Source organism: Hyperolius riggenbachi, chromosome 3 (genome assembly GCF_040937935.1).
Source record: "Hyperolius riggenbachi isolate aHypRig1 chromosome 3, aHypRig1.pri, whole genome shotgun sequence".
In the NCBI taxonomy this organism is placed as follows: domain Eukaryota; kingdom Metazoa; phylum Chordata; class Amphibia; order Anura; family Hyperoliidae; genus Hyperolius; species Hyperolius riggenbachi.
In genome coordinates, this window is record NC_090648.1 from 47,660,028 (window position 1) to 47,683,867 (window position 23,840).

The following is a 23,840-nucleotide window of genomic DNA, read 5'->3' on the forward strand; positions in this document are numbered from 1 at the left end:
GAGGTCTCCCACAATGCATCATTACACGTTTTGGTTCACCATGAGCATGCTGGGTAATCTGTTGCTCCAAATATAGCAAGAAAAATCTATGCATCAATAGCACCTAGTGGAGATGGGTGACTATGGAGATCAAGTAGCGTGTGCACAATGTGCAATGCCTTATTCAGTGTTCCCCAACCCTGTCCTAAAGGCCCACCAACACTACATGTTTTGTGGAAATCCACAGAGGTAGATAGTCAGCTCTGCTGAGACAATAATTACCTCACCTGTGCATGCATGTAGTTTTCTGAAAAACATGTACTGTTAGTGGGCCTTGAGGACAGGGTTGGGGAACTAAAGTTTAGATAGTTTACACAGCAAATCTAGCTGCAAACAGCTTCAAAAGTATAGGATTATTTCTTCCTGTTATACAATGACATCGGCCATGTTCTGTTTGTAAACATTACACACAGGCAAGCTGATCTGCATCTCCAGCCCTCAGCCTGTGAAAACCTAATTCCCTCTCCTCCCTTTGCCTCTGAAATCTCTGGCTAGTAACACCCCCCTCCTCCTGCCCAGACTGAGCTCCCATAAGCCCTTGCTACTGTCTGAAAATGCCAAGGCACTCTGAAAAGCTGTGGACAAGGATTGTTTAGTTTATAGAGAATGAGAGTATTAAAACAAAAACAAAAAAGTGTTTGGCTTGAGGGATGCCCTATAAACTGTATGAAAGGAACACAATTATGCAATGAGTAAAAGTTTATCTCGGATCCACTATAATGGAACTTAGCAGTTGGATATAAGAATTCCATAAAGTACAGTGTGCTAACACTATCACTGCTGTGCCCCCTCTTACAGTTGTCACCCCAGGCATCCGCCTTATTTACTTATGCCTAAAAACAGCACAGTGCTTTAGGCTGGTTTATAGCAAATAATAGCCAGCCTGACACTAGGAACATAAACCTTGACTCCTCCCCATTTCTATCTTTCATATTCCGCTCATCTTTTGTGTTGCATTACAGGTGCACTGCACCAACCCCTTATAGGCTTGTCAGCTTTTCAAAGAATTTGTGCTATTAGAAAGTCAAGTTTTGGCAAAATAGCAACATCTTATCATAGGCCTGCATGACTGTTAAATCTGGTGTTATTCTTTGATATTTGATTAAAACTATTTGAGCAAAAGCATAAATCTAATCCTGTTCGGTACAATAGATTTTCAGATCATTTTATAATTTTTTTACCTGTAGTTGGTGTTCTAGTAGTAGTTGTCGGAGTTTGTGAAGTCGTTGTCCTTGAAGTTGTTGTTGTTGTTGTTGTCGGAGTAGTTGTTGTTGTTGTTGTTACTGTTGTAATAAATGAAGAAACTGTTGTTAGGAACCTTTTAACTGAGGATACAGGGTAGTACAAAGTGCCCCAGTGTGAGTGCCAATTGACAGTAATGACAATATTGGTAGGGAACAGTCTTATCTCAATATGGAGGTTAAAGAGCGCCTGAAGCCAATTTAAAAAATAGTTTTTACCTTTTATTCTGCTGAAGGAGGATGGTGACTGCTAAAACGCTGCCTTCCCGAGGCCAAACAAAGGTTTTTTACCCCCCAAATCCACAGGGCAAATACCGCGGAGTGCTTCCTGATTGAGGTAGAGCTTAGGGCTGTAGCCCTGCCTCTCATCGCATCAATCCCAGCTGATCACCGCCTCTCCCCACCCCTCTCAGTCTTCTTTCACTGAGAGCCGCGGGGAGAGGTGGAGATCATCGGGCAGATTGACGCGAATGAAGGCAGAGCTACAGCCCTAAGCTCTGCCTCCCTGGGCAGCAAGATACACGACCAAGAAAGTTGTGGATTTTTGTCCTAGGATTTGGGGGGTAAAAAACCTTTGTTCTGCCGCGGGATAGTGGCGTTTTAGCAGGGACCATGATCCTTAAGTTAAATAAAAGGTAAAAACTCGTTTTTAAGCTGGCTTCAGAGTCTCTTTAAAGATTAATTTATTGGACACTAAAACAAACAACGCATTTCTTGGGATTCTCCTGCTTCTTTGGATTAATAAAACAGTGGCCGATATGCAATTGACTTTTTCACCTGAGTTTTCTCCTAAGAGATAATTGTTCATCTTCAATTAAAAATAACTTTTTGCCCTTTGCGATGGAAAAAATACCAGAAAATAGGTGAAAAGTACTGTCAAAATGTACTTGCTTGCTGGTGGTTTAAAAGGCATTTAATCATATGTAAAAATATCACCTAGGAGAAAACTCCTGTGAATAGTGACTTGCATTTGGCCCTGTGTCTCTTATCTCTGTAGCACAGATTTGGTGCACCACAACTGACACTCACATTGGGGCACCTCCTCCAACCCTGTAGAGTTTAGTCCCCCTTTTCAGGAGCTATCGCTTTAACCGAGATCCAGTGGTTCCAGAAGATCTTTTCTATTAGAGTGTGACTGGAAAAGGACTTTCCATTCCTGTGGACACAGTATTCTCCACATGCTCAAAACAGTTGTTTCCTAATAGCAACCCGTGTTTGTAAGTAGTATTTGTTGTTGGGTCAATTCCCCGCATAACTGAAAATACGACACCATATCGGTGCTCCTGGTTTTCCCTATTTCCTTTCTCTTGCTGGCCACAGGAGTTCAATGTTTGAATCTCGGCATACTAGACACCCCATACTATTTTAACAGAGGATGGCATGGTAGAACTTTTTATTGTTATATAGTTATTCTTTAATATTTGAAAAAGAAAATATATCGGTTAAAAATATCATCAAATATTGCAAGCAAAACAGAAATGTGACCTCTTAATACAGAAGGTATTTGCAACTGTTCAGGTTGGAGTGAGACTATGCGGTCTCCCACAATGCATCACTACACAATTTGGTTCACCATGAGCATGCTGGGTAATCTGTTACTCCAAATATTGCAAGAAAAGTCTATGCATCGATAGCACCTAGAGATGGGTGACTATGGAGATCAAGTAGCGTATGCACAATGTGCAATGTCTTAACCTTAAGTGACCCAGGTGGAAGAGAGCATGGCGGAGGTCTGATGGCAAAGCAGCATCAGCCAGGGATTCCCCAGAGCCCCACTCAGTATTGTTATATCTCTTACCCAATCTTATGAGTGGTGCTATCTTTATGGGCAAGCTTTTTTTTTCTCCCTATACTATGATTGTATTGCGCATTGGCCACAGTAGCCCAGCCTGTTCATACATATATATACAGTGAGATGCGAAAGTTTGGGCAACCTTGTTAATCGTCATGATTTTCCTGTATAAATCGTTGGTTGTTATGTTAAAAATGTCAGTTAAATATACCATATAGGAGACACACTCAGTGATATTTGAGAAGTGAAATGAAGATTATTGGATTTACAGAAAGTGTGCAATAATTGTTTAACTACAATTATGACGGTGCATAAATTTGGGCACTGTTGTCATTTTATTGATTCCAAAACCTTTAGAACTAATTAATGGAACTCAGATTGGCTTTGTAAGCTCAGTAACCCATGACCTACATACACAGGTGAATCCAATTATGAGAAAGAGTATTTAACGGGGTCAATTGTAAGTTTCCCTCCTCTTTTAATTTTCTCTAAAGAGTAGCAACATGGGGGTCTCAAAACAACTCTCAAATTACCTGAAGACAATGATTGTTCAACATCATGGTTTAGGGGAAGGATACAGAAAGCAGTCTCAGAGATTTCAGCTGTATCTTTCCACAGTTAGGAACATATTGATGACATGGAAGACCACAGGCTCAGTTCAAGTTAAGGCTTCAAGTGGCAGACTAAGAACAATCTCGGATAGACAGAAGCGACAAATGGTGAGAAAAGTCAGTCAACCCACAGACCAGCACCAAAGACCCACAACAGCATCTTGCTGCAGATGGAGTCATTGTGCAACATTTAACAATTCGGCGCACTTTAGACAAGGAGATGCTGTATGCGAAAGTGATGCAGAGGAAGCCTTTTCTCCGCCCCCAGGGCAAACTGAGCTGCTTGAGGTATGCTAAAGCACATTTGGACAAGCCAGCTTCATTTTGGAATAAGGTGCTGTGGACTGATGAAACAAAAATTGAGTTATTTGGGCATAACAAGGGTGCTATGCATGAAGGAAAAACAACACCGCATTCCAAGAAAAACACCTGCTACCTACAGTAAAATATGGTGGTGGTTCCATCATGCTGTGGGGCTGTGTGGCCAGTGCAGGGACTGGGAATCTTGTCAAAGTTGAGGGATGTATGGATTCCACTCAGTATCAGCAGGTTCTGGAGACCAATGTCCAGCCATCAGTGACAAAGCTGAAGCTTCGTCGAGGCTAGATCTTTCAACAAGACAACAACCCTAAACACTGCTCAAAATCCACTAAGGCATTCATGCAGAGGAACAAGTACAATGTTCTAGAATGGCCATCTCAGTCCACAGACCTGAATATAATTGAAAACATGTGCTGTAAGTTAAAGAGAGCTGTCCATGCTTGGGAGCCATCAAACCTGAATGAACTAGAGAAGTTTTGTAAAGAGGAATGGCCCAAAATACCTTCAAGCAGAATCCAGACTCTCATTGGAACCTACAGGAAACGTTTAGTAGGAGAATCTACTAAATATTGATATAATTTATTTTTTGTGGTGCCCAAATTTATGAAACTGCCTAATTTTGTTTAAACAATTATTGCACACTTTCTGTAAATCCAATAAACTTCACTTCACTTCTCAAATATCACTGTGTGTGTCTCCTATATGATATATTTAACTGACATTTTTTATCGTAACAACCAACGATTTATACAGGAACTTTTGCATCATATATATATATATATATATATATATATATATATATATATATATATATATATATATATATATATTAGCAAGGAGACCAAGCAGCATTTTAACACCCAGGGCACCTCACTAGCTTACCTTCCAGTTTACCTCCTCTTTTTACATTTAAGAGTTCAGTACAGGCTGTATTCCTCTATTTCCACCAGATGGTGGGGCCCATGGAAATTGCAGGCAGATAAGGACTGTTGTAATTAGTATTTATTGCACAGTAGCAAAAAGCAAACAACAGTTTCATAAGCTGAGGGGAGGGTGCAGGACACTGTGCTTCAAACAGAGAAGTCACACATGCTAAACTTACTTCACACCCAGACCCTGGTAAGGGCAGTGAGAAGGGGAGGGAGGTTTAAAGGGACTCCGAGCAGTGCAGAAACTATGGAAAGATGCATACCATTTTGAAGCTCTCTTTCTCCTCTTTCCAACGATATATAAACTGCCGCCCTACGCCTTTTAGTTTTTGCTATTTTGCGATCAAAATCGCGACCACCGCAATTTCGATCGCAAAAATGTTGAAAACTGAAAGGCGTAGGGCGGCAGTTTATATGTCGTTGGAAAGAGGAGAAAGAGAGCTTCAAAATGGTATGCATCTTTCCATAGTTGCTTGTATTATACAGGACGATTTTTCCCCAAAGTCAGCAGCTGAATGGGGCTCCAGCGGCCGCGATTTCGATCGCAAAAATATCGAAAACTAAAAGGCGTAGGGCGGCGCTTTATATATAGTTAGAAAGAGGAGAAAAAGAGCTTCAAAATGGTATGCATCTTTCCATAGTTTCTGCACTTCTCGGAGTCCCTTTAACCTTCCCCTATCTCCTGTAACATGGCAGTTTCTACAGCTATTTGAAACCGAGAGAAACTGCAGGGGGGGGGGGGGGGGAAAGATGAGATAATCCAGGTCACTGCTGAAGACTGCCATTAGGATACTCTGGGTGAAGAACTATCTCTGCCACAGATTTTAAACATTGTTTGGTATTTGCTGCTGAGATCCCTTTGGACCCTTGCAGCAAAAACATACATTTAATTTAAATATTTACAATATATTTTAAGCTCATTATTTACTTTTTTTACCTGTTGTTGATGTTGTTGTTGTTGAAGTAGTAGTTGTCGTAGTTTGTGAAGTAGTTGTGCTTGAAGTTGTCGTAGCAGGTGTTGTTTTGGGAGCGGTTAAGGAAGTTCTAGAGGTAGTACTGTCTGGAGTACTAAAGGTAGCCATACACTGGTCGATGTGCCATTAGATCGACCAGCTGACAGATCCCTATCTGATCGAATCTGATCAGAGAGGGATCGTATGGCTGCCTTTACTGCAAACAGATTGTGAATCGATTTCAGCCTGAAACCGATTCACCATCTGCTGAGCTGCTCCTGCCGCCTGTCCCCCCCCCCCCCCCGTATACATTACCTGACGCTGGCTCCCGGGCATCTTCTTCGCATTGCACGGCTCTGTTCCGGATCCATTACGGCGCTTCCTGTGTTACTCCGTGACCAGGAAGTTCAAATAGAGCGCCCTCTATTAGAACTTCCTGGTCACTGCAGTGACACAGGAAGCGCCGGGATGGATAGAGCCGGAACAGAGCTGTGCAGCACGGAGAAGACGCCCGGGAGCCAGCCTCAGGTAATGTATACCTGATCGGATCGGCTGCCGCTAGCGACGCGCACTTTACCTGCGGGCGATCGAGGGTAATTTCCCGCACGGCGCGATCGATGGACCGATCCGATTTCGGGAGGGAATCGGATCGGCGGCTGCGTTTACCGTGAACGATTGGCAGCAGATTCGATCCCAGGATCGAATCTGCTGTCGAAACGGCCGGGAATCGAGCCAGTGTATGGCTACCTTTATTGTTGTTACTGTTGGATAGATGAATAAACTGTTTTTAGAGACCTTTCAAAAGAGGATGACATGGCAGAACTTTTCATTGTTGGATAGTTATTCTTTACTATTTGAAAAAAAAATAAATAAAAAAAAAAAAAAATATATATATATATATATATATATATATATATATATATATATATATATATATATATATATATATATACAGTGGCTTGTGAAAGTATTCGGCCCCCTTGAAGTTTTCCACATTTTGTCACATTACTGCCACAAACATGAATCAATTTTATTGGAATTCCACATGAAAGACCAACACAAAGTGGTGTACACGTGAGAAGTGGAACGAAAATCATACATGTTTCCAAACAATTTTTACAAATAAATAACTGCACAGTGGGGTGTGCGTAATTATTCAGCCCCCTTTGGTCTGAGTGTAGTCAGTTGCCCATAGACATTGCCTGATGAGTGCTAATACCTAGAGTGCACCTGTGTGTTATCTAATGTCAAATACAGCTGCTCTGTGACGGCCTCAGAGGTTGTCTAAGAGAATATTGGGAGCAACAACACCATGAAGTCCAAAGAACATACCAGACAGGTCAGGAATAAAGTTATTGAGAAATGTAAAGCAGGCTTAGGCTACAAAAAGATTTCCAAAGCCTTAAACATCCCACAGAGCACTGTTCAAGCGATCATTGAGAAATGGAAGGAGTATGGCACAACTGTAAACCTACCAAGACAAGGCCGTCCACCTAAACTCACAGGCCGAACAAGGAGAGTGCTGATCAGAAATGCAGTCAAGAGGCCCATGGTGACTCTGGACGAGCTGCAGAGATCTACAGCTCAGGTGGGGGAATCTGTCCATAGGACAACTATTAGTCGTGCACTGCACAAAGTTGGCCTTTTTGGAAGAGCGGCAAGAAGAAAGCCATTGTTAACAGAAAAGCATAAAAAGTCCCGTTAGCAGTTTGCTACAAGCCATGTGGGGGACACAGCAAACATGTGGAAGAAGGTGCTCTGGTCAGATGAGACCAAAATGGAACTTTTTGGCCGAAATGCAAAACGCTGTATGTGGCGGAAAACTAACACTGAACATCACTCTGAACACACCATCCCCACTGTCAAATATGGTGGTGGCAGCATTATGCTCTGGGGGTGCTTCTCTTCAGCAGGGACAGGGAAGCTGGTCAGAGTTAATGGGAAGATGGATGGAACCAAATACAGGGCAATCTTGGAAGAAAACCGCTTGGATTCTGCAAAAGACTTGAGACTGGGGCGGAGGTTCACCTTCTAGCAGGACAACGACCCTAAACATAAAGCCAGGGCAACAATGGAATGGTTTTAAACAAAACATATCCATGTGTTAGAATGGCCCAATCAAAGTCCAGATCTAAATCCAATCGAGAATCTGTGGCAAGATCTGAAAACTGCTGTTCACAAATGCTGTCCATCTAATCTGACTGAGCTGGAGCTGTTTTGCAAAGAAGAATGGGCAAGGATTTCAGTCTCTAGATGTACAAAGCTGGTAGAGACATACCCTAAAAGACTGGCAGCTGTAATTGCAGCAAAAGGTGGTTCTACAAAGTATTGACTCAGGGGGCTGAATAATTATGCACACCCCACTTTGCAGTTATTTATTTTTTAAAAATGTTTGGAATCATGTATGATTTTCGTTCCACTTCTCACGTGTACACTAGTGTTGAGCGAACAGTGTTCGCCACTGTTCGGGTTCTGCAGAACATCACCCTGTTTGGGTGATGTTCGAGTTCGGCCGAACACCTGATGGTGTTCGGCCAAACCGTTCGGCCACATGGACGAACTAAGAGCGCATGGCCGAACGTTCCCCGAACGTTCGGCTAGCGCTGTGATTGGCCGAACGGGTCAGGTGGTTCGGACCCGAACGCGCTCTGATTGGCCGAACTGTCACGTGGTTCGGGTAAATAAATACCCGAACCACGTCATATCTCCGCCATTTGTCTGTGGGTTTAGCTTTGGGTAGGCAGGCAGGGTAGTTCGCGCTCCAGACACGCTAGCCAGGGTCCCCCCAGTCATTGTGTTGCTGCTGGGAATAGTAGTACACCGCTCGCTCAGCCACACTATATAGCATTCTGTTTACTGCCACTCTGTGTACCTCGCTCAGCCACACTATATAGCATTCTGTTTACTGCCACTCTGTGTCTGCTGGGAATAGTAGTACACCGCTCGCTCAGCCACACTATATAGCATTCTGTTTACTGCCACTCTGCGTACCTCGCTCAGCCACACTATATAGCATTGTGTTTACTGCCACTCTGTGTCTGCTGGGAATAGTAGTACACCGCTCGCTCAGCCACACTATATAGCATTGTGTTTACTGCCACTCTGTGTACCTCGCTCAGCCACACTATATAGCATTCTGTTTACTGCCACTCTGTGTCTGCTGGGAATAGTAGTACACCGCTCGCTCAGCCACACTATATAGCATTGTGTTTACTGCCACTCTGTGTACCTCGCTCAGCCACACTATATAGCATTGTGTTTACTGCCACTCTGTGTACCTTGCTCAGCCACACTATATAGCATTCTGTTTACTGCCACTCTGTGTCTGCTGAGAATAGTAGTACACCGCTCGCTCAGCCACACTATATAGCATTGTGTTTACTGCCACTCTGTGTACCTCGCTCAGCCACACTATATAGCATTCTGTTTACTGCCACTCTGTGTACCTCGCTCAGCCACACTATATAGCATTCTGTTTACTGCCACTCTGTGTCTGCTGGGAATAGTAGTACACCGCTCGCTCAGCCACACTATATAGCATTCTGTTTACTGCCACTCTGTGTACCTCGCTCAGCCACAGTATATAGCATTGTGTTTACTGCCACTTTGTGTCTGCTGGGAATAGTAGTACACCGCTCGCTCAGCCACACTATATAGCATTGTGTTTACTGCCACTCTGTGTACCTCGCTCAGCCACACTATATAGCATTGTGTTTACTGCCACTCTGTGTCTGCTTGGAATAGTAGTACACCGCTCCCTCAGCCACACTATATAGCATTGTGTTTACTGCCACTCTGTGTACCTTGCTCAGCCACACTATATAGCATTGTGTTTACTGCCACTCTGTCTCTGCTGGGAACAGTAGTACACCGCTCACCCACCACTGTATAGCATTGTGCTCTGTGTCGCTGCTGGGAATAGTGGTACACCGCTCACCCGCCACTGTATAGCATTGTGCTCTGTGTCGCTGCTGGGAATAGTGGTACACCGCTCACCCACCACTGTATAGCATTTCTGTACTGCCACTGTACTGCTGCCAGTCAGCGTGTACTTTAAGGATAAGTGAAATGAGGAAGAAATCCGGTGAAAGAGGGAGGGGCAAGGGAAGAGGTGTTTCCCCTGACGGTTCACGTACAGGCCACAGGGGAGCACCCAAGAAAACCCACTCAATACCGCCCATGTTGTCAAGGACAACAACCCTCACAAATCCAAAAGAACAGGACCAGATAATTACTTGGATGACCTCTCAAGCATCCAGCAGTGGGTTAAGCAGCACCAGCACATCACGCACGAGGTCCGAGTCCTCAGCCAGTTACAAGGAGCCAGTGGGCACAAAGCTGACACAACCGGCAGTGACACCACGCACACAACTGCCAGATAACCAGTCCGATGAATTACCTCAGGACACAATAGGGTATTCGCAGGAGCTATTCCCAGCCCAACAAACTTCCACCTTTCAAAGGTCAATGGAGGAACAGCCAGAAATGTTGTGCCCGGGTTCACAACCATTAACTGTGGGAAATGCACCGCGCACTGAAATACAAGGCGAGTCCGAGGAGGACTCGGAAACCCAAATCCCAGAGCAAGTTGGGCAGGAGGGGTTGCAATTGCAGGAGGTCGGCCGACAAGATCTGGAAGACGACGTTGGAGTGAGCTGCGCAGAGGTTGTTCTGGGGAGCTCTACTCCACGGCGGCGGCCCCCCACAATGACATATGACGAGTTTCAGGAGATGAAAGAGGAGAGTATGGACAATGTGGACATAGACCCAGATTTTGTTTGTGAACGAGAACATCGCCGTCGTAGCAGCAGCACAGATGAGTCTGTTGAAGAACCCACTGCTGCACGAGTTCGCCTTGTGCCACAAGGTAGGCGGCGCGCAATTTCAGGCACCACAAGCGTGGAAGTTCAAGTGAGAGGCAAAAGAGGCGCAAACAGAAATCGCCAGCAAGGCAGGTGCTCCAAAGTCTGGGCTTTCTTTGAAGACTGCACTGAGGATGGTACTATGGCGATTTGCAAGGTGTGCAAGACCCGCCTGAGCAGGGGGAAAAGTATTAACAACCTCTCCACCACCAGCATGAGCCGCCACATGCTATCCAAACATCCCACTCTGTGGGCAAACGCGGCAGGACAGGGTACCAGCAACACTGCCTCCCTTGGGGTCACCAGACTCACCACCAGACCCGCCTCAGCAGCAGCAGTAGCGCAGCCATTGCGTGGTTCACAACATTCACAAACATCAGACGCTGACACTGTCACTTTCCGGAGTAGTGCTCTTGAGGTCTCCCAGTGTTCATCAAACACAACAACCAACAGCCCTTCAGTGTGCAGCCCTACGATTCAGTTGTCTGTCTCGGAGATGTTTGATCGCAAGAGGAAATTGCCAGCAAATGACCCCGGGCCGTGGCAGTAACAGCCAGCATAGCCAAGCTTCTGGCCTGCGAAATGCTGCCATATCGAGTGGTGGAGACAAACAGCTTCAAGGGCATGATGTCAGTGGCCATCCCACGTTACGTGGTTCCCAGCCGCTACCACTTTGCACGCTCTGCAGTGCCTGAGTTGCATGAGCACGTGGTCAGCAAAATAACCCGAAGCTTGAAGAATGCCGTTGCATGCAAGGTTCACCTCACCACTGACACCTGGACGAGTGCGTTCGGCCAGGGTCGATACATCTCCCTTACCGCGCACTGGGTGAACCTTGTGGAGCCTGGCAGCGATTCCTCACCTGCTACGGCGCGGGTGTTGCCCACGCCGCAAACAGCTGCACCGCTGTCCCTCCCACTGGATAACAACAGCAGCACCTACCTCTCTGACTCCTTCTCCTCCAACGCATCTCAAAGCTGTACCTCATCTGGAAACGCTAACCCAGCAGCAGTAGGATCGTGGAAGCAGTGCAGCACAGCTGTTGGCATGCGTCAGCAAGCGTTGCTGAAGCTGATCTGCCTTGGGGATAAGCAGCACACAGGGGAGGAAATTTGGAGGGGAATAAAGGAACAGACGGATTTGTGGCTGGAGTGGGAAAAAGTGTCCTTGGAGTGGGAAAATTTTATGACACCCATGCAGCAGCAGCCCACAGAACAGCAAGCGTGCAGATCCACCTCCAACACCGATCGCCTGGAGAAGATGGTCAAGGACTACATGTCAGATGGCGTAGCTGTGTTGAACAATCCATCTGCACCCTTCAACTATTGGGTATCGAAGCTAGACACCTGGCACGAACTGGCAATGTACGCAATAGAGGTGCTGGCTTGCCCGGCAGCCAGCGTTATGTCGGAACGCTGTTTCAGTGCTGCCGGAGGCCTCTCCACAGAAAATGCAGACCGTCTGACTCAAATTAAAATGAATCAATCCTGGATTGGAAACGACTACGCAACACTCCTGGACCCCAACCAAGTAACATGAACAATGACCATCTGTGATTGGTTAGCGTTTCCGGTCCCTGTTTATTGAACCTCTTATCTGTATTACATTTATGACTGCATGGCGGCAAAAAGCATTGCTATATCCGCACGCTATTTGTCCTCATGCAAGGCCTGGGATGCTGTGTCTCAAAAAGCATGGCCTTCTCCTCCTGCGCCTCCTCCTGTTCCATCACGTGTGCTGATGCTGCTGCTGCTGGGTTAGCGTTTCCGGTCCCTGTTTATTGAACCTCTCATCTTTATTACATTTATGACTGCATGGCGGAAAAAAGCATTGCTATATCCGCACGCTATTTGTCCTCATGCAAGGCCTGGGATGTTGTGTCTCAAAAAGCGTGGCCTTCTCCTCCTGCGCCTCCTCCTGTTCCTGGGTTAGCGTTACCGGTCCCTTTTCCTGGAACCTCTTCTCTGTATTATATTTATGACTGCATGGCGACAAAAAGCATGTTACCTGTGCAAAGAAACATGACATTTTACGCATTTAAAAGACAGTTTTTCCTTTGAAACTTTACAATCAATTTTCTCAAAAACTATAAGCTCTTTTTCAAATATTTTTTTCCTCTTGTACCCACTCCCAAGGTGCACATACCCTGCAAATTTGGGGTATGTAGCATGTAAGGAAGCTTTACAAAGCACGAAAGTTCGGGTCCCCATTGACTTCCGTTATGTTCAGAGTTCGGCGCGAACACCCGAACATCGCGGCGATGTTCGCCGAACGTTCGCGAACCCGAACATCTAGGTGTTCGCCCAACACTAGTGTACACCACTTTGTATTGGTCTGTCAGGTGGAATTCCAATAAAATTGATTCATGTTTGTGGCAGTAATGTGACAAAATGTGGAAAACTCCAAGGGGCCCGAATACTTTTGCAAGCCACTGTAAATATATATAGGAACATGGCAACCAAGATTCTAAAACAATTCTGCCATCCATAGTTACCAACACCTTAGCAATAATTTACCTCTGTGTCAGTTTTTGTATAAGCAGCTCCATCTGCTGGTAATCTGGTCTGGTAAAGGCCACGATCAGATGAAGTTTGCGATTGTTGAACCAAATCTATTTGGCTGTGCATATGCAGTAGCTTAGTGCAACCACTCTCTCTGTACTCCCAATGTCATACTGTGATTGTGAGAGCTAAGGGAGGTGCTCAGAAGAAAATGCCACCATGGTGATTGCTCAAATGCACAAGCTATAGATGGCCTCTGTTTCTCCAAAGCTTTTCACTTTGGTATTCCTTTAAACCCTTTATATCAATAGCATATATTGTATCTCTATATGTAAAATAGATTTTCGTATTATTATTATTATTTTACCTGTAGTTGTTGTTTGAGTGGTAGTTGTTGGCGTTTCTGAAGTAGGTGTTCTTGAAGTTATGGTAGTAGATGATGTTTCAGGAATAGGACTTGTTCTAGAAGTGGGGATGTCTGGAGAACTTGTTGCTGTTACAGTTGTAATAGATGAAGAAATTGGTGTTGGGGAGGTCTCAAAAGAATATGGCATAGTAGAAACTAAGGAACCAGTCTGCATGGAGGTCGCAGTAGAGTCTACAATAGCAGATGATTTTTCAGAGGTGGCAGTTGTAGCTGTGGAACTGTCTGGAGAGCTTGACGATTCTGGCGTATATGAGCTGTGGACAGTACTCATAACAGAAGTGCTGCTGATGCTTTCAGTTGATCCAGTTGTGACAAGATTTGTTCCTAAACTACTGGCAGAGCTGACCAATGCAACAGTAGATGAAGTAATTTCACTAGAAGTGATGGTAGAAACATCAGCCGAACTCCCTCCAAGAGATGTGACGCTAGAAGTAACAGTACCAGGTGTGCTCACTCTGGAAGCCGTGAAAGTATCTGTAGTTTCTGAAGTGCTCCCTACTGAGGTCACTGTATTAGTTGTAGGTGGGCTACTTTCAGAAGAAAATGTTGTTGTGGAAATGTCTGAAGTTATTTGGGAGGACACCAAGGAAGTTGGTGAAGCAGCGGAAGTAGTTTCACTAGAAGGTGTAATAGTAGTTGATGTTTCTGAACTGGTTAAGGAGGTAGAACTGGATGTTAAACTGACAGAAGAACTCGGTGCTGTAATTGTACTAAGGGTTTCGGTAACACTTTCACTAGGTGTTGTAGTAATAACCAGGGTTGCTAATGTAGTTGTACCAGAAGAAGAGCTTGAAAAAAATATTGTGTTACTAGTGGGTGGCACATTAGAAGTGCTTGCTATGAATGATGTAATGTCAGAGACAGAAGTATGCAGAATGCTTGCTCCAGAAGATGTGAGAGTATCAGTGGTACCTATTGTGCTTGCTTTGGAGGTCACTTCAGAAGTTAGGGTGCTTTCAACAGAGGATGGTATAGAAATTAAGGGACTAGTTTGCATGGGTGTCACCAATGTTGTATGATTTCCTGAAATACTTGCAGTAGAGTCCACAATAACAGTTGATGTTTCAGAAGTACTCAAGGGAATGCTAGTTGTGGCTGTGAAACTATCTGGAGATGTTTCTGCAGCAGTTGTTTCAACAGGCAAAGATTCTAGAGTATTTGAGCTGTGAGCAGTACTCATAGCAGAAGTACTAATGCTCTCAGTTGATCCAGTTGTGACAAGGTTTGTTCCTAAACTACTGGCACTTACGGAGGTGACCAATGCAACAGTAGATGAAGTAATTTCACTAGTAGTGATGGTAGAAACATCAGCCGAACTCCCTCCAAGAGATGTGACGCTAGAAGTATCAGTACCAGGTGTGCTCACTCTGGAAGCCGTGAGAGTATCTGTAGTTTCTGAAGTGCTCCCTACTGAGGTCACTGTATTAGTTATAGGTGGGCTACTTTCATAAGAAAATGTTGTTGTGGAAATGTCTGAAGTTATTTGGGAGGACACCAAGGAAGTTGGTAGAGCAGCAGAAGTAGTTTCACTAGAAGGTGTAATAGTAGTTGATGTTTCTGAACTGGTTAAGGTAGAACTGGATGTTGAACTGACAGAAGAACTCGGTGCTGTAGTTGTAGTAAGAGTTTCAGTAACACTTTCACTAGGTGTTGTAGAAATAACCAGGGTTGCTAATGTAGTTGTGCCTGAAGAAGAGCTTGAAAAAAATCCTGTATTACTACTGGGTGGTACATTAGAAGTGCTTGCTATGAATGATGTAATGTCAGAGACAGAAGTATGCAGAATGCTTGCTCCAGAAGATGTGAGAGTATCAGTGGTATCTATTGTGCTTGCTCTGGAGGTCACTTCAGAAGTTATGGTGCTTTCAACAGAGGATGGTATAGAAATTAAGGGACTAGTTTGCATGGGTGTCACCGATGTTGTATGGTTTCCTGAAATACTTGCAGTAGAGTCCACAATAACAGTTGATGTTTTAGAAGTACTCAAGGGAATGCTAGTTGTGGCTGTGAAACTATCTGAAGACGTTTCTGCAGCAGTTGTTTCAACAGGCAAAGATTCTAGAGTATTTGAGCTGTGAGCAGTACTCATAGCAGAAGTACTAATGCTCTCAGTTGATCCAGTTGTGACAAGGTTTGTTCCTAAACTACTGGCACTTACGGAGGTGACCAATGCAACAGTAGATAAAGTAATTTCACTAGTGATGGTAGAAACATCAGCCGAACTCCCTCCAAGAGATGTGACGCTAGAAGTAACAGTACCAGGTGTGCTCACTCTGGAAGCCGTGAGAGTATCTGTAGTTTCTGAAGTGCTCCCTACTGAGGTCACTGTATTAGATGTAGGTGGGCTACTTTCAGAAGAAAATGTTGTTGTGGAAATGTCTGAAGTTATTTGGGAGGACACCAAGGAAGTTGGTAGAGCAGCAGAAGTAGTTTCACTAGAAGGTGTAATAGTAGTTGATGTTTCTGAACTGGTTAAGGAGGTAGAACTGGATGTTGAACTGACAGAAGAACTTGGTGCTGTAGTTGTAGTAAGAGTTTTAGTAACACTTTCACTAGGTGTTGTAGAAATAACCAGGGTTGCTAATGTAGTTGTACCAGAAGAAGAGCTTGAAAAAAATCCTGTATTACTACTGGGTGGTACATTAGAAGTGCTTGCTATGAATGATGTAATGTCAGAGACAGAAGTATGCAGAATGCTTGCTCCAGAAGATGTGAGAGTATCAGTGGTATCTATTGTGCTTGCTCTGGAGGTCACTTCAGAAGTCAGGGTGCTTTCAACAGAGGATGGTATAGAAATTAATGGACTAGTTTGCATGGATGTCACCGATGTTGTATGGTTTCCTGAAATACTTGCAGTAGAGTCCACAATAACAGTTGATGTTTCAGAAGTACTCAAGGGAATGCTAGTTGTGGCTGTGAAACTATCTGGAGACGTTTCTGCAGCAGTTGTTTCAACAGGCAAAGATTCTAGAGTATTTGAGCTGTGAGAAGTACTCATAGTAGAAGTACTAATGCTCTCAGTTGAGCCAGTTGTGACAAGGTTTGTTCCTGAACTACTGGCACTTACGGAGGTGACCAATGCAACAGTAGATAAAGTAATTTCACTAGTGATGGTAGAAACATCAGCCGAACTCCCTCCAAGAGATGTGACGCTAGAAGTAACAGTACCAGGTGTGCTCACTCTGGAAGCCGTGAGAGTATCTGTAGTTTCTGAAGTGCTCCCTACTGAGGTCACTGTATTAGATGTAGGTGGGCTACTTTCAGAAGAAAATGTTGTTGTGGAAATGTCTGAAGTTATTTGGGAGGACACCAAGGAAGTTGGTAGAGCAGCAGAAGTAGTTTCACTAGAAGGTGTAATAGTAGTTGATGTTTCTGAACTGGTTAAGGAGGTAGAACTGGATGTTAAACTGACAGAAGAACTTGGTGCTGTAGTTGTAGTAAGAGTTTTAGTAACACTTTCACTAGGTGTTGTAGAAATAACCAGGGTTGCTAATGTAGTTGTACCAGAAGAAGAGCTTGAAAAAAATCCTGTATTACTACTGGGTGGTACATTAGAAGTGCTTGCTATGAATGATGTAATGTCAGAGACAGAAGTATGCAGAATGCTTGCTCCAGAAGATGTGAGAGTATCAGTGGTATCTATTGTGCTTGCTCTGGAGGTCACTTCAGAAGTCAGGGTGCTTTCAACAGAGGATGGTATAGAAATTAATGGACTAGTTTGCATGGATGTCACCGATGTTGTATGGTTTCCTGAAATACTTGCAGTAGAGTCCACAATAACAGTTGATGTTTCAGAAGTACTCAAGGGAATGCTAGTTGTGGCTGTGAAACTATCTGGAGACGTTTCTGCAGCAGTTGTTTCAACAGGCAAAGATTCTAGAGTATTTGAGCTGTGAGAAGTACTCATAGTAGAAGTACTAATGCTCTCAGTTGAGCCAGTTGTGACAAGGTTTGTTCCTGAACTACTGGCACTTACGGAGGTGACCAATGCAACAGTAGATGAAGTAATTTCACTAGTAGTGATTGTAGAAACATCAGCCGAACTCCCTCCAAGAGATGTAACGCTAGAAGTAACAGTACCAGTTGTGCTCACTCTGGAAGCTGTGAGAGTATCTGTAGTTTCTGAAGTGCTCCCTACTGAGGTCACTCTATTAGTTATAGGTGGGCTACTTTCAGTAGAAAATGTTGTTGTGGAAATGTCTGAAGTTATTTGGGAGGACACCAAGGAAGTTGGTAGAGCAGCAGAAGTAGTTTCACTAGAAGGTGTAATAGTAGTTGATGTTTCTGAACTGGTTAAGGAGGTAGAACTGGATTTCAAACTGACCGAAGAACTTGGTGCTGTAGTTGTAGTAAGGGTTTCAGTAACACTTTCACTGGACGTTGTAGAAATAACCAGGGTTGCTAATGTAGTTGTACCAGAAGTAGAGCTTGAAAACATTCCTGTGCTACTAGTGGGTGATACATCAGAAGTGTTTGCTGTGAAAGATGTAATGTCAGAGCCTGAAGTATGAAGAATGCTTGCTCTAGAAGATGTGAGAGTATCAGTGGTACCTATTGTGCTTGCTCTGGAGGTCACTTCAGAAGTTGGGGTGCTTTCAACAGAGGATGGTATAGAAATGAATGGACTAGTTTGCATGGGTGTCACAGATGTTGTATGATTTCCTGAAATACTTGCAGTAGAGTCCACAATAACAGTTGATGTTTCAGAAGTACTTAAGGGAATGCTAGTTGTGGCTGTGAAACTATCTGGAGACGTTTCTGCAGCAGTTGTTTCAACAGGAAAAGATTCTAGAGTATTTGAGCTGTGGGCAGTACTCATAGCAGAAGTACTAATGCTTTCAGTTGATCCAGTTGTAACAAGACTTGTCACTGAACTACTGGCACTTGAGAATGTGACTGAAGCAACAGTAGATGAAATAATTTCACCATTGTTGGTGGTAGGAGTGCTTCCTCTGACAGATGTGATGCTAGAAGTAGAAATACCAGGAGTGCTTTCTCTGAGAGATGTAAGAGCATCCGTTGTTTCTGCAATGCTTGTTATTGAAGTTACTGAATCAGTTATAGGTGTGGTACTTTCAGCAGGGAATGCAGTAGTTATCTGGTTGGACGTCATGGAACTTGCAGAGTATCCTGAAGTAGTTGCATCTGACGATGTGATAGCAGATAATGATATTTCTGTACTGGTTAATGCAGCACTAGTTCCTGATGTGGGATGGCTGGGAGAACCTGCTGCTATAGTCGTCACAGACAGAGAAAAATCTGGAGAACTTTGACTGGAAAGTGTAGTGACTGCAATAGATTTAGTTATACTTTCACTGGATGTTGTAAAAATATCCATAGTTGCTGACCCAGTTGTATCAGATGAGGGGACAAAAGCAGAGCTTGAAGAAATTCCTTTGCTAGTCATGTATGATACATCAGGAGTGCTTGCTATGGGTAATGAGGCAGAAGTAGATAGAGTACTTGCTCCAGTAGATGTGAGAACATAAGTAGTACCTGTAATACCTATTGTGCTTGCTCTGGAGGTAACCTTAGAAGTAGTTGCGAGCGTGCTTTCAGCAGAATATGGAATAGTAGAAGTTAAGGAGATAGTCTGCACAGGTCTCATGGAGGTTGACTGACTTCCTGAAGTACTTGCAGTAGAGCCTATTAAAGCAGTTGATGTTTCAGAAGTACTCAAAGAACAGCTAGTTGTAACTTTTGAACTATGTGGAGAACTTACAACAATGGTCGTTTCAAAAGGTGAAGATTCAGGAGTATTGGAGCTGTGAGCAGTACTCATGGCAGAAGTGCTGGTAATGCTTTCAGTTGATCCAGTTGTAACAACACTTGTTTCTGAACCAATAGCCCCTGAGGAAGTGGCTAATGTAAAATTAGATGAAGCATTTTCATTAGTGATGGTGGAAACATCAAGAGTGCTTCCTCCAAAAGATGTCATGCTAGGAGCAATAGTACCAGGGGTGCTACCTCTGGAACGTGTGAGAGTATCTGTCATATCTGTAATGCTTGCTATTGAAGTCACTGTATCAGTTTTAGGTGTGGTGCTTCCAGCAGAAAATACAGTCGTGGAAATGTCTACAGTAATCTGGTTGGATGTTAGGGAAGTTGCCGGAGCTCCTGAACTAATTCCGCCAGAAGAAGTGACAGCAGATAATGTTATTTCATGACTGGTGGTTAATGGAGCATTTGTTCCCAATGTGGTGTTGTCTGGAGAACCTGCTACTGTAGTTGTCACAGAAGCAGAAGAATCTGGGGAACTTTGACTGGAAAGAGTACTCACTGCACTAGTTTCAATATTACTTTCAGTTTCCACTGAATTACTGGCACTTGAAGAGATGGTCAGTGCAACAGTAGATAAACTAACTCCACTAGTGATGATGGGGACATCAGAAGTGCTTCCTTCAACAGACGTGATGATTGAAGTAGTAATATCAGGAGTACTCTCTTTGGAAGATAAAAGAGCATCTGTAGTTTCTGGAGTGCTAGCTATGGCGCTCACTGTACCGATTGTAGTTGGGTTACTGCCAGCTGAAAATGCAGTTGTGGAGATTTCTACAGTTCTCTGTGTGAAGGGCATGGAACTTGCAGAAGGTCCTGAAGTAGCTGCATCAGAGATGATAGCAGATACTGATAATTCTAAACTGGTTAATGAAGGACTTGTTCCCAATGTGGACTTGTCTGGAGAACCTGCTGCTGTAGTTGCCACAGAAGGAGAGGAATCTGTAGAACTTTGACTGGAAAATGTAGAAACTGCAGTAGTTTCAATCATACTTTCAGTTGTTACTGAACTAAGGGCACTTGAGGAGGTGATCATTGCAACAGTAGATGAAGTAACTTCACTAGTGATGGTAGGGACATCAGGACTGCTTCCTTCAACAGATGTGATGCTAGGAGTAATAGTACCAGGAGTACTCTCTCTGGAAGATGTGAGATAATCTGTAGCTTCTGGAGTTCTTGGTATTGAAGTCACGGTATCAGTTATAGATGGGGTTCTTTCAGTTGAAGATGCAGTTGTGGAAATATCTACAGTTATCTGGTTGGAGGTTAGGGAAGTGTCAGAATTTCCTGAAGTAACAACACCAGAAGATGTAAGAGAAGATAATATGTCTGCACTGGTTAATGAAACACTTGTTTCCAATGTGGGTTTCTCTGGAGAACCTGCTGCTGTAGTTGTCACAGAAGGAGAAAAATCGGGAGGATGTTGACTGGAAAGTGTAGGGACAGCAGTAGTTTCAATCATACTTTCAGTTATTACTGAACTACTGGCACTTGAGGAGGTGGTCAATGCAACAGTAGATGAAGTAATTTCACTAGTGATGGTGGCGGGAACATCAGGACTGCTTCCTCCAACAGATGTGATGCTAGGAGTAATAGTAACAGGAGAGCTTCCTCTGGAAGATGTAAGAGGAACTGTAGTTTCTGGAGTTCTTGCCATTGAAGTAACTGCATCAGTTAGAGGTGGGGTACTTTCAGCTGAAGATGCTGTTGTGGAAATATCTACAGTTATCTGGTTGGATGTTAGGGAAGATGCAGAAGCTCCTGAAGTAGCTACACCAGAAGATGTGACAGCAAATGATATTTCTCGACTGGTCAGTGCAGCACTTGTTCCTGATAAAGAGCTGTCTGAAAAACCTGCTGTGATTGTTACAGAGGAAGAAGCATTTGGAGAACTTTGACTGAAAAGTGTAGGGACAGCAGTAGTTTCAGTCATATTTTCAGTTATTACTGAACTACTTGAGGCACTTGAGGCGGTGATAACGGCAACAGTAGATGAAGTAACTTCATCTAAAGTTGCTCCCAAACTACTGGCACTAGAGGAGGTGACCAGTGCAACAGTAGATGATGATATTTCTGGACTGGGTAATGCAGCACTTGTTCCCAATGTGGGGCTGTCTGGAGAACCTACAGACGTAACTGTCATAGAGGAAGAAGATTCTGGAGAACTTTGACTGAAAAGTGTATGGACTGCAGTAGATCCAGTCATACTTTCAGAGGTGCTTGCTATTGAAGTCACTAGTGTTTTGGTTATAGGTGGGGTACTTTCAGCTGAAAATGCAGTTGTGAAAATATCTACAGTTATCTGGTTGGATGTTAGGGAAGTTGGAGAAGTCCCTGAAGAAGCTACAACAGAAGATGTGACAGCAGAAGATGATATTTCTAGACTGGTCAATGCAGCACTTATTCCCGATGTAGTGCTGTCTGGAGAACCTGCTGTAATTGCCACAGAAGAAGAATCCGGAGAACTTTGACTGGAAAGTGTAGGAACTGCAGGAGATACAGTCATACTTTCAGTTGCTCCTAAACTACTGGCACTTAAGGAGGTGACAAATGCAATGGTAGATGAGGATATTTCTGGACTGGTCAATGCAGCACTTGTTTCTGATGTAGGGCTGACTGGAGAACCTGCTGTAATTGACACAGAAGGAGAAGAATCTGGAGAACTTTGACTGAAAAGTGTAGGAAGTGCACGAGATACAGTCATGCTCTCAGTTGCTCCTGAATTACTGGCATTTAAGGAGGTGACAAATGGAACGGTAGATGATGATATAACTGGACTGGTCAATGCAGCACTTGCTCCTGATGTAGGGCTGTCTGGAGAACCTGCTGTAATTGCCACAGAAGGAGAAGAATCTGGAGAACTTTGACTGGAAAGTGTAGGATCTGCACGAGATACAGTCATACTTTCAGTTGCTTCTGAACTACTGGCACTTAAGGAGGTGACAAATGCAATGGTAGATGATGATATTTCTGGACTGGTCAATTCAGCACTTGTTCCTGATGTAGAGCTGTCTGGAGAACCTGCTGTATTTGCCACAGAAGGAGAAAAATCTGTAGAATTTTGACTGGAAAGTGTAGGAACTGCAGTAGATTCAGTCATACTTTCAGTTTCTCCCGAACTACTGCCACTTGAGGAGGTGACCAATGCAACGGTAGATGATGATATTTCTGGACTGGTCAATGCAGCACTTGTTCCTGATGTAGAGCTGTCTGGAGAACCTGCTGTATTTGCCACAGAAGAAAAATAATCTGCAGAACTTTGACCGGAAAGTGTAGGGACTGCAGTAGATTCAGTCATACTTTCAGTTTCTCCCGAACTACTGCCACTTGAGGAGGTGACCAATGCAACAGTAGATGATGATATTTCTGAAGTCGGTAATTCAGGACTTGTGCTAGAAATAGGATTGTCAGGGCTGGAAAGTGCAGTGACTTCGGCACTTCCATCAGTGGGAGAATTCTGTGGGTTGTCAGAGGCAGTAGTGAGGACATTAGTCACTGCAGGAGATTCGAGATCATCAGTAGAACCCATTGCGTTTTCAATGAAAGGTGTGGTTTTATCAGCAGAGATTGAAAAATCCAGGGTTTCATCACTTTTTCCTAGAGGGAAAAGAAAAAAAAAAAGATTAGATCTTGTCTAGGGCTCACCTTGAGCACTTCCCTGGTAGTCTAGTAGTCCTCTATATCCCCCTATAGCTTTCTCTGGTAGTCTAATGTTCATTTACATGTGTACATGCAAAAAATGTGCAGTGTAATTTTTTTTTTTTAATAGTGGCCAGCCTCGAAGCCTAGTGGAGTAGAACGCTACAGCAGCTGCTATGGCGATCCATGTGCCACTACATACAGCTATTATTATTATTATTATTATTATTATTATTATTATTATTATTACTATTATCACTGATTTATAAGGCACCAACATGTGTCTTTGTACAAAGTAAGAAACAAACATGGGGTACATAATTATACACACAACTAGGGATGAGCGTAATGACCTAATTACGAATTTCCGAAATTTCGCGAAATTACTACAATTACGATTTCAGCAGTAATCGAAATTTCGTAATTTTCGCAAATTACGCAAATTTTCGTAATTACGATTACGAAATTTAGTATTTTAAAGTTTGCAAAGGTTTCTATCCCTGTAGATGCCTAAAATGAATAACCAACCAACTCTCTCTCTCTCTCTCTCTCTCTCTCTCTCTCTCTCTCTCTCTCTCTCTCTCTCTCTCTCTCTCTCTCTCTCTCTCTCTCTCCAGAGATTTGTAGTATTTCAAAACCATACTCACATTCATGACATGTCCAGGGATCAAACCCAGGCCAACCACATGGAAGACAGCTATGCTCACCACCATACCACCAAACACACACTAAATAGACTGCTAACCT

General features: G+C 43.7%; 1 protein-coding gene across 1 annotated transcript in view; it reads right to left on the reverse strand.

Annotated features, from left to right (window-relative positions):
- Window positions 1-23,172, reverse strand: part of LOC137562085 (pneumococcal serine-rich repeat protein-like) — a 45,279-nt gene extending 22,107 nt beyond the window's left edge. The window contains exons 1-3 of the mRNA XM_068273422.1: window positions 23,100-23,172; window positions 13,617-23,051; window positions 1,221-1,322 (exon numbers count right to left, since the gene is read on the reverse strand). Of these exons, the coding sequence (XP_068129523.1) occupies window positions 1,221-1,322; window positions 13,617-23,051; window positions 23,100-23,172 (9,610 nt within the window). The remainder of the gene's footprint in view (window positions 1-1,220; window positions 1,323-13,616; window positions 23,052-23,099) is intronic.
- Between the last annotated feature and the right edge of the window lie 668 nt (window positions 23,173-23,840).